This window comes from Engystomops pustulosus, chromosome 5 (genome assembly GCF_040894005.1).
Source record: "Engystomops pustulosus chromosome 5, aEngPut4.maternal, whole genome shotgun sequence".
NCBI classification, from domain to species: Eukaryota; Metazoa; Chordata; class Amphibia; order Anura; family Leptodactylidae; genus Engystomops; species Engystomops pustulosus.
In genome coordinates, this window is record NC_092415.1 from 58,576,608 (window position 1) to 58,591,165 (window position 14,558).

Below are 14,558 nucleotides of genomic sequence, written 5' to 3' on the forward strand. Positions count from 1 at the left end.
TATCAGAGCATCTCCCGATCTCCCTTACAGCGGTCAGGAGGGTCTGGCAGTGCTAGATCCTCCTGACCTCCGGTCTATAAGACGCAGGGACTTTTTAGCAAGATTTTTTTTCTTGCTAAAAAGTGCGTCTTATAGTCCAGGAAATACGGTTTGTTGCCTTCTATCTTTTCTCCTACATTTAGACACCATAGGTAAATAGTCTGAGGGGTAATAGCAGTTTTGGCCTTTCCATCATGAATTGCCTGTCTGGAATTCGGGTGCAGATAGGAGTGACAAACAATATCTTATAAATTCAACAGAGAAAAAAAAAATAAAATCACTAAAGTATAATTCACACTAACTTGCAGGTCAATTTACATACATCTTGATCCAAGCAATTGTTTGGGGATGAGAGTTATGGGATGCAGACTATTCTCCTGCACTGTATTTTTGGAATGGAAGAACATCTACCACCAGAATGAAAGACTGTTTGCAAATGAGCCTGAGGTGCTCCAAGTTCCATTAACACGTATGAAGCCTGGAGCCCCTCAGGCTCATTTTCATACAGACCTTCATCCTAGTGGAAGATGCCCTTTAAGTTTTGTTTGGGGAATCAATGCTCCCTGCATGATTTTGTGACCGTTTCTGCTTCCACAGAAAGCCAAAATACCAAAATGACTACTTTGCAGACCAAGCATGAGAACGTAGAGCTTTAGTGGCTTCTAGGATTGAGGTTGTTCAGAGCAGTAAAATTAAAGAACCACCTTACATTATACAATTCTAAGAAATCACATGCAGATGACCCGTGTCCTGTAAACAACTTTAATGCCATCAAAAACAGTTTAATTAAATGTTAAAATTAAAAATCTGAACACGTTAAAAAAGCATGAGGTAGACCGACTAGTGAAGCCAAATTCACCAAGTTTTTGGTTGAAAAACTATGCAGCTTTTTAAGCAGCAAATTATAAAACTAACTGTATAAGCTAAAGCAAATGACACATGATCATGACACAACAGATCGCAAACTTACATTCATTACGGATATTTTTTTAGGCAATTTTGGCGTAATCTCTGACACAATTACACAGAAACATTCATTAAAATATGTTCATGTTCTTTGGTGGCAGCAAAACAGCATTTTGGGGTGAAGGCCATGAACACAATGCAATGTAATCTGCAGAACACATGACTTTCCAAACCCGAAAATTAAATTTAGTGCAAATCAAAAATTACAGTAGGTTTAAAAGGAAATCATATGACTCTGCAGCAATGGCCGGCAATAAAGATGGCATCATACAGAATATCTGTAGGTGGTGTGCCAGCTACATTTATTTAAAGTGGTTGGATGTAAAATGGTTTAACTTTTTAGCTTTGTATCCAATCCCAGTTATGGCATAAAAAATATAGGTGGCAAATCCAATGTATAAACCCAACGTCAGAACATTAAAATAATAAAGCCACCACAGTCTGTCACAATACAAATATATAGAGTAAAAAGTCTATTCAAAATGTCATCTATCTAGTGCTAAATCTTGAAAAATCTCAGCACTTAATTCTTTTATCAAACTAAATCACTCAGTGACCTCCCTTTGTTCTTGAACAGTCCAGGAAAACAAGAATAAAAAGGTGTAAAACATCCAAAGGTTGGATCACTGTGCAGAGTAAAACAAAAGTACGGTAACTTGTAAAATAGACATTTATAAAATGTGCAGAAAAAAAAAAAAAAAAAAAAGAATTTTAGTGTATGATACAAGATTGCAAACTTTTTTTTCTAATATATTAAATATTTTTGTTCTAATTTGTAAACAATTCCTTTTATATGTTAACACTATTTTTTCATACACTAAATGGCTATAGGTTTCACAAAGATTGGTAAGGGCAAAACATATTCAATCAATACAGATTCAAGAATCCATATGTGAACATAGTTCTGCCTGTGCTGATAATTAAAGATGAACATCAAATAGACGAAGCAGAGTTGAATAATAGATAATATAAAACCTACTTTGAGTCCGATTGAACCAAATTGAGTTTGTTCTCGCAAACCCGCTGTATTAACCAGCCTGAAACCCAGGCAACAAAACTTAATTCGCCAGGTCAGTTCAGCTCAGCTGCACAGCATTCAGGCCGGTCATTCCAACAAAAACACGTGTGCATGTCATGTGCATTAGAGGAAATCTACCATTTGTTTTTATGCATTGTGAACCAAACATACCTTCAGAATGCTGTAGCTACACTGATGCAGAAACATATCTTGTTTAATCCCCAAACTGAGTGTTTTTGCTCACAAAACTACTGTAAAATTCAGAATCTTGGGAAAGCTGCATGCGGACTGTCTGGCGTACATAAACACATTTAACGGAGCTTCCTGAACTGTCCAGACAGGACTAATCAACCTGAGCTGGATGACTCATACACAGCAGCCGGGTGACGGTGCAGCGATTTATTACTTCTGCCTGTCAGATACAACACAGTGATGACATATACCCTGCTTATGCTGCACAAGACAAAGCTGAAGCAGTGCATAATTAGGGAAAAAAAGAGGAATGTGGCGGGGCAGCAAGAGGAGAGACAGCGCCTCATTATCATAAGTTCAGAATAGTTTTTTCAGCAAAACCACTCAGTCAAGGCATTGAACAAGATATGTTTCTGCATCAGTGTAGCTACAGCATTCTCAAGGTATGTTTGGGTCATAATGCATAAAAGCAAATGGTAGCTTTCCTTTAACAATTCATATAAATGCACCCAATATGCCAACCTGATGTGCCAGCCTACACGCATCTCTAGCAGTTTAATATAGTAGAACAGGATTTTATGATGTCTATTATATAGTGTTTGTTTTTGATAGTGATGCATATTTATGGCACTTTGTAGATATCAAACCATGAAGTGGCAGATGATGGGGAAGCAGGACAGGTAGTCTAGAAGACAAATAAAATGTCATGCTTATTATCAAGGACAATCCATGACTGGAAGGCCTTTGCAGTTTTTAACGGGCCAATTCACTTATGGATAAGGAGATACGTATTAAACAAAGCTTTGCTATATGTAATGTGATGCCTTGATATTATGGAGAAAAAATTACCATGTAGAGCGCAATATAAAAGAGGCTTCATACTGGGTTCTTCGTAAAAGGCAACCAAATTCAAAAGGTAAACTGCGGACTATGAGTAGCGATAACCTGACAAACATTGTTCTCATAATAAAAATATCAACACTGACACGGGAAGAGATTGTGCCGCTATCCACCTTTTGGTAATAATGAACCCCTGAGAAGTCTGCAAGAGATCCATTGATCCAGCACATTCAAGAGAGTCCACAATATAATATTAAAGAAGATCTTCAAAGCCAGTTGGGGAAACAGCTCTGTAGACTTCATTGGTCCATAAATATTGGTAACAAGAGAACAGCCTCATCTTGACAAGACAGGTCCAAGTACCGTATTTCTACACAATCCCCAAATTATTTGCACATATTCCATTTCAATTGAGTTCATCTCTGCACATGATAAAAAGCTCTTTATCTTGAAGCTCAAATGTGACGCCCAGTCAGGAAATAAAGTGGTTTATCATCAATACTGTTAGCAGTCTGAAACTCATCCCGCAGTCTGAACTGCCATTCATCTTCAAGCTCCAGTCGTACAATTGTCTGCCTGAGGGAGCTCCTGTCTTGGCAAATGACGCAAAGAGTGGCACCTTCAAAAGTAATGTAGAAACAATAAATTCTTATTATGCTGGAAATATTCAGGGCAAAGCACTAGAACAGGGGCGTAACTACAGGGGTAGCAGCTTCTATGGGGCCCACAGTGTCCAGGGTATTGGGTGTGGATATGCGGTATGTGTGTGTGGTGTGTATAAGTTGTAAGTCTGTATATGGTATTGTTTGTATGTGTCATGTGTGTATGCTGTATGTATGTATTTATGTATATGGTGTGTACATACTGTGTCATAACTCACATGTGTAAGTATATAAATATGCATATTTTAAGTGGGAACCCATTCAGATGTCTGCGTTGGGGCCCTGCCTCTCCTAGTTACGCTTCTGCACTAGAATAAATATCCAATATATAGCCTAATAAAATGTGATCACATACCTTTGAGAAACTTGAACTTCCTAAGCATTGCTGCACACACAAAGGAGTCACACAAATAGAGGAGGAGACCACTGAACTCTACTCCCTCAGTATTCACGTTCACAGAGTGTGGTCTGGAGCTCACATAACACAGTGATACCTGCAATGTAATTCAGAAAAATATTACACACTAAGGCCTCACGCACACCATTTGATCGGTGTGGGTCTGACTGCTGGGACCCCCACCGATCTGAAGATTGGTGGTCCTGTTCTCACTATTTGATGGAGCAGCAGGTCATGAATGCATCCTGATGCTCCCTTCAAGTATGGTGGTGTCAAAAATGGCTGAAGATAGCACTCGGCTATCTCCGACACTCCCAGTCAAAGTCTATATGCGAGTTCTGGAAATAGAGTGCTGTGATCTGCAATTTCCGACACTAATGAATGGAGAGGCAAGGCACATGCTAGACCAGATTACCCCTTTCTCCATATTGCTGGGGGTTTATTATGATTGGTATGAGTATTATGATTGGTATGAGATTGGTATGAGTCCCATGATCCTATAATTCCTTTCCTGCGAATAGTGGATAACATGCTGGCTTGGTATAACCTCTTTAACCGGTTAAGGACCGGGGCCCTTTCCTGTTTTTTCATGTCCATTTTTCACTCCCCACCTTCAAAAATCTATAACTTTTTTATTTTTACACGTAAAGAGCTGTGTGACGGCTTGTTTTCTGCGTAACAAATTGCACTTCATAATGATGGTATTAAATATTCCATGCCATGTACTCGGAAGCGGGAAAAAAAATTCCAAATGCAATGAAAATGGTGAAAAAACGCATTTGCGCCATTTTCTTGTGGGCTTGGATATTACGTCTTTCACTGAGCGCCCCAAATGACATGTCTACTTTATTCTTTGGGTCGGTACGATTAAGGGGATACCAAATTTGTATAGGTTTTATAATGTTTTCATACATTTACAAAAATTAAAACCTCCTGTACAAAAATAATTTTTTTGATTTTGCCAACTTCTGGAGCTAATAACTTTTTTATACTATGGTGTACGGAGCTGTGGGTGGTGTCATTTTTTGCAAAATTTTATAATATGTTCAATGATATCATTTTTAGGACTGTACGACCTTTTGATCACTTTTTATAGATTTTTTTTAGATTTTTCAAAATGGCAAAAAAGTGCCATTTTCGACTTTGGGCGCTATTTTCCGTTACGGGGTTAAACGCATTGAAAAACCGTTATCATATTTTGATAGATCGGGCATTTTCGGACGCGACGATAGCTGATGTGTTTATGATTTTTACTGTTTATTTATATTTATGTCAGTTCTAGGGAAAGGGGGGTGATTTGAAATTTTAGGTTTTTTATTATAATTTTTTTTTTTTAAACTTTTTTTTATACTATTTTTCAGACACCCTAGGGTACTTTAACCCTAGGTTGTCTGATCGATCCTATCATATACTGCCATACTACAGTATGGCAGTATATGGGGATTTTCTTCCTCATTCATTACAATGTGCTATTAAAACGAAATAGCCTCGGGTCTTCGGAAGACCCGAGGCTACCATGGAGACGGATCGCCACCCCCCGATGACGTCACGGGGAGCGGCGATCCCAGGTATCCCAGGTATCCCGCTATCTGTTTGATGCTGCCGGCAGCCCATGCTGTGAAAACACCCGCGATCGGTGCTAGCACCAATCGCAGATGTTACCGGTAAGCCTTTGCTGCAATATGCAGCAAAGACTTACCGGCTATGGAGAGGGCTCAGCCCGGGAGCCCTCTCCATGCAGTGGGCGCGAACCGGTTAAAGGCAAGAAATTCAATTGAAAAAGTTGGTGAAACTAAACCACATCCCATTTCCAGATTAGTCTATCCCTTTCTTCAAAGCCTCACCCTTTCAGAGGAATTAGGGAAAAATCTGGCCAAAAAATACATGCACCAAAAAGCATCAAACTTCCCCAAGTTGTAACCACAGTTGTGTGCCACCTAGGTTGCCACCACTGCTTTTCTTACCTCAGGTCCTAGATTTAGGTAGCAGTCTACGGCCAGTAATGGGTTCCTTGGATTATTAAGGGCCTTTGGGAACAGCTTGTGAGAACTGTGCTGAAGAAACTTCTCAAGAAGAAACTGAGCAGGAGCAGCCAAGAGCATCTGCTCGCTATCTGGGGCACACACATACTGCATAGGAGAGATGGGCGCTGCGCTTTCCGTGATCTAGACACAACAGGAATACCAGCAATAAATAACAAGAACAAACAGCACAAGAAAAATGTTCAAAGAACTCCACTTTAATGTGCTGTAATAAATATAGCAATGTAATAATGCTGTATGAGGAAAAGCGGAGTATATACTACTGCTGACAGCTCTACTAAGAGTTTATGAAAACAATCATCCATCGATACGACCAATGATCATGCAACAATATCACAGAAGCAGATGATATCTCTTACAGATTATCTCTAGAACCGTTCATACCATAATTTTAGGCTTTACAATGAAGTCCTTGTGCCCTCCCACTTGAATGTGCTTTTTCATGAGGCTGAAGTTGTTGAAGCGACAGATCAGCAGTCCTCCGCTATTGGCACGAAGGTTAAAGTCTATATCCTCACAAAAGTATCTAAAACAAATAGGCAAATATTGTGAGAAATGGTGAAAAGTATACGACCACTAGTTCCATTCGTTCCATCAACACCAACTTGCACCATGTTTTCTACTAACCTGTTGAGGTCATATTGCACGTTCTGGGTAAGGTCTACGTTGAGGAATATAAAATCATGAATATGGCACCTGGCGAAGTGACATTTGGGAGCTGTGGAATTTAACTTGCTGTTCCACTTCTGAATCCCAAGCACTGCATAGCTGGTTATTTTGGGTGTCGCTTCCATGTGCTGTATAACATATTTCAGGGACACATTCCTTGTACTATAGTTTGCCTCTACGGGTTGACTGCTGGTTACAAAAACAGAGAAAAATTCAAAAATATTACAAATCACATGCATTGAATATCAACGTGCCGAAATTGTGTTTTCTATGTGTGTTTACATCCCCAATATACAATAGAAGTAAATTAGGATGAAAAATTATAGTAAGAAACTGCAGTATTACACATACATTAAAAGCAAACTCATCACTTCCACATCCATGTGCAGTAGACTTTGCAAATACAAAAAGAAAGCCTTAATAAATAAAATAAAAGTGTGTTCTCTAATACAAATGTCTATGGACTAGTACAATGTATCTGCAAGCTTATAGCCACTTACCTTGACTGCTCTGGAACTTTGCTATGGACGTTCCATAAAACGCAGGAGTCATCCATTATCACAATGAAAGGCCACACGCACTGACGTTTTACCCCCAGTTCTTCCATACGATTTCTCTCCAGCTCCAGGTTATGGTAAGACAGTTCTTTGATAAGGAATCTGGAAGCTCCTACATTATAAGAGAGTTTGATATTAAAAATGCATGCCTGGAGTCAATACATAAATGTGATAACTGACCACAAGTACTTACCGGCTCCTGCGTTGTTAAACATGCTGGGAAGAACTAGCATGATGTGGTTGGACCAGTACTTTCTGTACAAAGGCATTTCATATTCCTTTACTACCATAATATGTAAATGATCGATGCCTTCCATTGCATGATAAAGGTTTAATAGACCATGCTCATGACGTCCACTGGAGGGGGTGAAAATCGGACTCTTTACCCCATTCAGGCTTTGCTAGTGAAATGAATAGACAGAGTATTCTTATTTGGAATTCATTTACCTTTATCCGACTAAACATACATAAATAACAATAATAATCTTTACTTATACAGCGCCATTAAATTCCGTAGTGCTTTACAAACCATAGGGGACATATACAAATAAAACACTACATTACAGAGTACAAACCGTCATATGGAACAATAGGATTCACACAAAGATAACGCACTTACTGCATCAGACACCAGGGGGAGCTTCATGCTCTCCAGATGCTTGCCCTGTTTGCTGAATACAAAATGATGCTCTTTAGATTTCGGAATAATAAAGTGAAGCTGAACCTCCTCCCCAAGCATTGAAGATGAGAAAGTGAAGGCATGTATGGTAGATTCAGGAGTCTACAATGGAAGAAGATACAGAGGATTAATTATATCACAACTAAATTAAAAAATGAAGAACCATTTGACTTGAACTAACTGCTCCAAAAGCCCCCCAAAAGGCGGAGCCCAAATATAAAAAATATTAATATATAATATTAATATACACTAATAAATATTTTATAAAATATTAGCCAAGATCAACTTTTTCAGATTGGTGGATTTATGAGGAAATTCTCATTACCAACTGATGATGCTCAGAGCATAAAGACAGGAATGTTACCATTTCAGATTTTTCTACGGGAGGCTTCCCAAATAATCACGATGAGAATATGTGGTAATATGTATGTCTCTTACTTTCTAGATAAGATCCATACAGATTTATCAATAGGTAATGACGAAAACCGGGCTCTTATCTGTCTGCCATAAGGAAGAGGGAGGGGGATGGGGATGCTTTTGCCGTTTTGGTCTTTGCGTAACTGAGTAGGTTTGTACAAAGTGTTAAAAAACCACAAAAAAAAAATGTTCTGATCCAAAAAAAAACTTTGAAAGGCAGATTTTACCATACCTTTATGAACGTTAGTAGCAGCAGAACTGTGAAAAATGCACATATGGATGCTGCTGGAACGTGCTTGAAAACTACAGTAGCAACAGAAATATTAAAACTGCTTAACTTGCATAGTTCAATCTTTAAAAGCCATTAGTGGAAGGGTTTGCAGAAGAACATCATGACATTTAGGCTTCTCTGTACCTGAGAGGTGGAGCTGATATCCATGTACTGATGACATTGCTCGCAGTGATGGAAAGTGTTGTACGATGCATATTTAGTGAGCATCATAGAAACAGTTTCACGCTTTCTGGGATCATCAGGACGCATTCCCAAAGAGTCTGTGCAGATAGACATACATAGTAATAAGCTACGTAACACAGATCTATACAATAGTGCTAAGAGATTTAAACAAAAAAAAAAAGACAATTAATGATTTTAATCAAAATTTTGATATAGCCTTGTCTCTCAAGGCTTGTTCCCTCATATCTTTGTAGAACACCTCTGCCGGGTTCTGTATGTACCATTCATTAATAATAAGAATAATTCATTATTTATATAGCGCACACAGATTACACTGTGCTACACAGAGCTTGCCAAATCAGTTCTGTCTCCAATGGGGCTCACAATCTAATCAACCTACCAGGATTTTTTGGAGTGTGGGAGGAAACCCATGCAAACACTGAGAGAACATACAAACTCTTTGCAGATTAATTTTTGTTGCCTTCTCTTTTTATATACCGTATTTTCCTGGTGATAAGGCGCACCGGACTATAAGGCGCATTACAAATAAAGGAATAATTCCATATATAAGGGGCACCGGACTATAAGCCGCAGGGTTAGGAGGAGGTCCGGGGGCGTGGTTTGACCAGCGACCAGAGACTCTCGAGCGGTCTCCTCAGGGAGATGGGGAAGGGGGTCCGTTCAGGTGGAGGAGGGCAGCGGACCCTACTTACATAGGTCCCCGCTACCGGAGACAGCAGATCTCCAGCGGGAACTGCAGACCAGAAGTTGGTTCGCGCTATGGCGCCTGTTGTTCGTGCCGCGTGGTCTGCAGTTCCCGCTGGAGATGTGCTGTCTCCGGTAGCGGGGACCTATGTAAGTAGGGTCCGCTGCCCTCCTTTAGTCACTGCCCTCCTCCATACAGAAGGCGCACCGGACTATAAGGCGCACTTTGGATTTCTAAGGAAATTTTAGGTTTTTATGTGCGCCTTATAGTCCGGAAAATATGGTACATGTATTACCGGTCACTCCCGGTGGATTCATGTGGTGCCAGAATAGGATAGCACTCAGCTGTCCATGCAATCCAAGTCTGAGAAAGGATACATTTTACTTTGGATGGAATCTTATTCACATCTGTAAATAAAATTATTAGTCACTGACTCTAACCTCAGTTGGATGCTTGCTGCATCAAATATATTTTTATGCCCCCTTCCATATACACCCATCTATCCCATTTTCCTTTATGGTGCCTTTCACTTGTTTGTCCCCTACTTATTTCTCTATGCCCCTCAACGAATCTATTTAGCCCTCTATCTCTAAACAAAAACAGGAGCTAAAGGGATGAGATCCTAGCTGGATATTAGCTGTGTCTATCACCCGCCGACAGCTGGGGGAATTTTGGTATTCCAATATTCCCCCAGCAATATATAGTTTTTAGAGTGATGACCTCATAGGAGCCAATTTCCACATTCTCATGTTACTGGAGGGAAATGAGCTAAAGGGTGGGCTACCAGCTCCATGGTTAGCTTTGCTCCCGTTCGGTTGTTGACCGCACCCCCTCCCACCATCAATTTAGCAATCCCAATTAAGAAATCTGAAAAACTGTTTAATTAATCAAATTACTTTGATTAACTGCCTGCAAAATCTGTACAAACATTAAAAGCTTGAAAGTTATTTACAACAAAAAGAAGACAACACTAGAACATTGTGAACAGTGTACAATGGAGATTGCTTATCTATTTTATTCAACCTGCAAAATCAAAGTTTTCAGAATGAGCAAGCTATATTCTGCACAAGAGTCCTCAGCCCGTGTCACCATGCTCTGCATTTAAAAGGCTTACTAAACGCAGTCACCATATAACAGAGCAGTGATTTATAGCAGAGCTGAAAATAGGAGCAGACCTGTTTATTAAAAGATAAAAATCTAATTCAATTCTGAAGGCCAGCCAGAAGGAATCCATTGCTGAGCTCACCGCTCCTTACATGGCCTTCACAAAAATGGCCTGAAATTTTAGGGGTTTTCATAAAAATGTGCATAGCTTTGTCCTATGATAAGAAGAAGCTACAACTGAAGAGAATTATTACATTACAAAATTGTTCTATGTGGTGCCATATTTTTCCTTATGTTTACCCAATTATTGAAATGAATTGATCAAAATCTGGAGATTTTCCTGTAATATTTGTATTACGCACCTTGTTTAGCTGGCAAATTCCGCTCAGTGTAAAGGGGGCTGATATGCCGATATTTTGGATCGTGCACATTGATGTCAAAGGGCACTTTACTGAAGACTTCAATGTCAGGCCAAAGCTCCTTTTCTGTTCTGAGTTCCTGGTGTTCCTCCTTTTCAACATCTGTAAAATAAAAATTTTTTTTTACATTTTCTATTTTTCGAATCGTGATAATGCAAAATGTGGGCACACTCTATATCCTATGGATAAAAAAAAAAAAAAAAAAAACAGCACTCCTCCCAAAAAAAAAAAATGCAATGCGCAATAATAGCTTTAGTTAAGCTTTATTGGTGCTTCCATTGGTGCCATTTTACAACCATGACACCAAAAAAGTTGTGGTACTTAGTTGGCATTAGATATCTAAGGTGTCTCATGTTATTTTTAGTTCATTGTGGTACCAATTGGACAGTCTAGGAAAATATGAGATTTCTCTTGTGTCTAGTTTCCACACAAATGAGGTCTTTGTAGCTTGTGATTGTAATGGTAAACCTGGATCCATGGATTACCATTGAGATTTTAATCCACTTTATATTAGAAATTTTAATTTAATTTATTTTATTACCATACCCCTGTGCTACATTTCTGTAGCCTGCTTGTTTAGGGAATCACAGCCTGGCAATTCTTATGGATTTACCACTGCTGGGATGCCAATTATACAAACACCCTAGGGGCCCAGCATTTCCTAGTTACACATCTTGAGGCATCGGTTAAGGGGACAGAACAGCAGAAAGCGAGTATTAGACACCAACACGGATTTTTCATTTATTTAAAAGAAAATCAATTCAAGCTCAAATAGGAAAACAAACACCTTTTTATGATGTTTCCCCCTACCTGTATTAATTTCCTCTTCATCATAAACATCTACCTCCAGAAGTCGAATCAACATGCGGTACAGAATCCTAAGGAACTGTAAGTAGGCACCAGTCTTGCCAATCTATTAACAAAAAACATTAACTTAATGGCATCTTAACAAACTGGTATACAAGCCTGTTAGCTCATTTTGGATGTTACCATAGGTATCTTAAAGCAACAGAAAAGTAGTCACCTGTGGGGGTCCAGTCAAGAGAAGACGACGTGGATGAACAGTCCCCGTTCCTGTAGGCTCGTCTGAGTTCACATAATCAGCATGGTGCTGCCTAGCTATTGTCCACTGCCTGTAATAAAGGGACTGTTCTTCACTGCTCAAATCTTTGGAAATGATAGGTCTTAATGACCTTGACCAGCTTACATCTGCATGGGGCAACAGGGAGATTGTAGAGGGAGACTGTCCACTTTTATACGAAACAAAAAGGTTATATGAAGCCCTTGAAAGAACCACAATTCGGGGCAAAGCCATGTTCAATGTCCTATTTTTGTGTCCAGAATGGTGACTCCATTGGTAAGCTTGTGAGGACGTGGAGGAGGAGGAGAGTTTTGAAGTTGTGCTACTGGCCATTTGTGTCCCATGAGAATCACATTCTGGCTTGAAATCACTGGCTGTGGAATTAGGGTAAGTGCCTTCGTCTACTGAGCTGTTCGATATATTGTGGAAGTCAAGGTTTCCCGGTTGTCGATGAATTTCTTCAGCTGCACTAGAGGAGCTGACTCCATTCTCTGCGATTGAACCTACATCAAATAAATTTAAAAAAACTATGATGTAATAGACATGTCATTAAGTATTGACAATGGGATTAAAGAACACCCCAGTTGTAATTTTTTTTTTTTTTAATTCTTTTAGGAAGAATAACCATAATTAGGGCTCATTCAAATGGGCGTTTTTGCAGATCGCATACTGACCCATTGATTTCTATGGGTCTGTTCACATTCACTAATGCAACATGCACTAATTTTCTCTCACATGCAGACCAGAGACCTCCATTTAAGACAAATGGACCCGCAAAAAAAAAAAAAAAAATTTTCTCAAATGTCTCAAGGCAACAAGCTTTGCTGGGCAAAAAAAAAACATTAGAAATCCATCTGTGTTTTTAGTGGATGTGAAAAAAAAAAAAAAAAAAATGATGACATACGGAAGCGGACATCACACGTCCACTTTTTTGTGGACACGCAACTGATATGACCGTTGGAATAAGCTCTTGCTTGTGGAGGATATAGAGCACATTAAAGTACCAGCAAAGATGTTTTCCTGTATTCAAGAGTAATATTCTACAATGAAAATCTATTTTAGAATTGTACATTCTGTAGAAAATGGGCAGCATGTCAATTTCTAATAACAAGATTTTACCCTTTAATATACAAAAAAAAAAAAAAAAGGAGACCTGCACAAAATCTTCAGCCTTTGCATAAAATTTGAAACAGCCATTTTGGGTGATTCATCTGCAGCAGATTTTCTAAACATTTGTCATCCATCTTATCAGCAGGCAAAGCATGTCCAAAAATGTATTTTACCATAGTTTAATAGAAAGAAGATGGACATTTAAAACAAAAAATAGTTTGATAATAGAATAAAAACACACTACAATGGCCATTTATTAAAAAAATATCTAACCTGAAGTTCCGGTGACTTCACTGCCATTACTCTGAGGTCTGTCTAGATCTATAAACAGCTCATCGGAGTCATTCTCAATGGAGCTGATTTTATCAGCATCTTTATCGCTTAAATCTAGTACAGTTGTAGGCTCTCGGATAACGTCTCTTGATACATAGCAACAGGCCAGGCCAACTTCCTGCTCCAATGCCGTTCGGGTCAAAAAACTGGAGTCAATCAGCCGGAGATCAAGGTATTTCAGGGATCTGAAGCACATAATAAAGAGCACCATTATTACATATAATAAATAAATAAACAATAATAACATTGCTGAGTAATAACAGTCAAGAGCTTACAGTCTACAAGGATGAAGGGGTACAATGAACCAGCCATTCTATAAAGGCAGTGATGGCGAACCTATGGCACGGGTGTCACAGGCCATCACCCAGCACAAAGTTCACCATTCAGGACTCAAGAGCTCCTCCTGCAGTCACAGGCAGCCCACGTTCGGCGTTATTTTAAAGTGACTTAAAGTGCAGGAGGAGCAAGGAGGTGTGGACAGAGCTGGATTATGATAGTAGACCCTTCTTCGGATCTGTGATTCATCCTGTTAAGGAGACCTTCGAGGGAAACTACAATAATAATCCAAATTTCTCCTTTCTCAGGACGCCAATACATTTGAAACCTGAGAGTTACTTTAGTTACTGTAAATTGGCATTTGGCACTTTGTGAAAATTATGTGGCTTTTGGTTGTAGTTTCGGCACTCAGTCTCTAAAACTAAATGAACCAGTCAACAGAGATTTCCAAGGTTACGAAACAACAGATTCTTAAAATGTTTTTGGAGGACTGCAAATTATTGTATATAAGGCGTAAAGGAGAGTTTGGAGTCCAGCACAACCCCAAGACAGTGGTCCTTCTGCCTCAGAGTTATGGCAATACCACGTCAGTGTTTG

At 39.2% G+C, this 14,558-nt stretch overlaps 1 protein-coding gene across 4 annotated transcripts in view; it reads right to left on the minus strand.

Annotated features, from left to right (window-relative positions):
* Positions 1-785: 785 nt before the first annotated feature.
* GREB1L (GREB1 like retinoic acid receptor coactivator) overlaps positions 786-14,558 on the minus strand; it is a 54,003-nt gene continuing 40,230 nt past the window's right edge. For 3 of the 4 annotated variants that reach the window (XM_072152097.1, XM_072152094.1, XM_072152095.1), the window contains exons 22-34: positions 13,626-13,870; positions 12,186-12,745; positions 11,972-12,074; positions 11,105-11,263; positions 8,894-9,030; positions 8,002-8,163; positions 7,576-7,783; positions 7,326-7,494; positions 6,784-7,014; positions 6,541-6,682; positions 6,079-6,279; positions 4,073-4,211; positions 786-3,674 (exon numbers count right to left, since the gene is read on the minus strand). In XM_072152097.1, coding sequence (XP_072008198.1) covers positions 3,511-3,674; positions 4,073-4,211; positions 6,079-6,279; positions 6,541-6,682; positions 6,784-7,014; positions 7,326-7,494; positions 7,576-7,783; positions 8,002-8,163; positions 8,894-9,030; positions 11,105-11,263; positions 11,972-12,074; positions 12,186-12,745; positions 13,626-13,870 — 2,620 coding nt within the window. In that variant the 3' untranslated portion in view covers positions 786-3,510. The remainder of the gene's footprint in view (positions 3,675-4,072; positions 4,212-6,078; positions 6,280-6,540; positions 6,683-6,783; positions 7,015-7,325; positions 7,495-7,575; positions 7,784-8,001; positions 8,164-8,893; positions 9,031-11,104; positions 11,264-11,971; positions 12,075-12,185; positions 12,746-13,625; positions 13,871-14,558) is intronic. The other variant, XM_072152096.1, reaches the window with a different exon arrangement.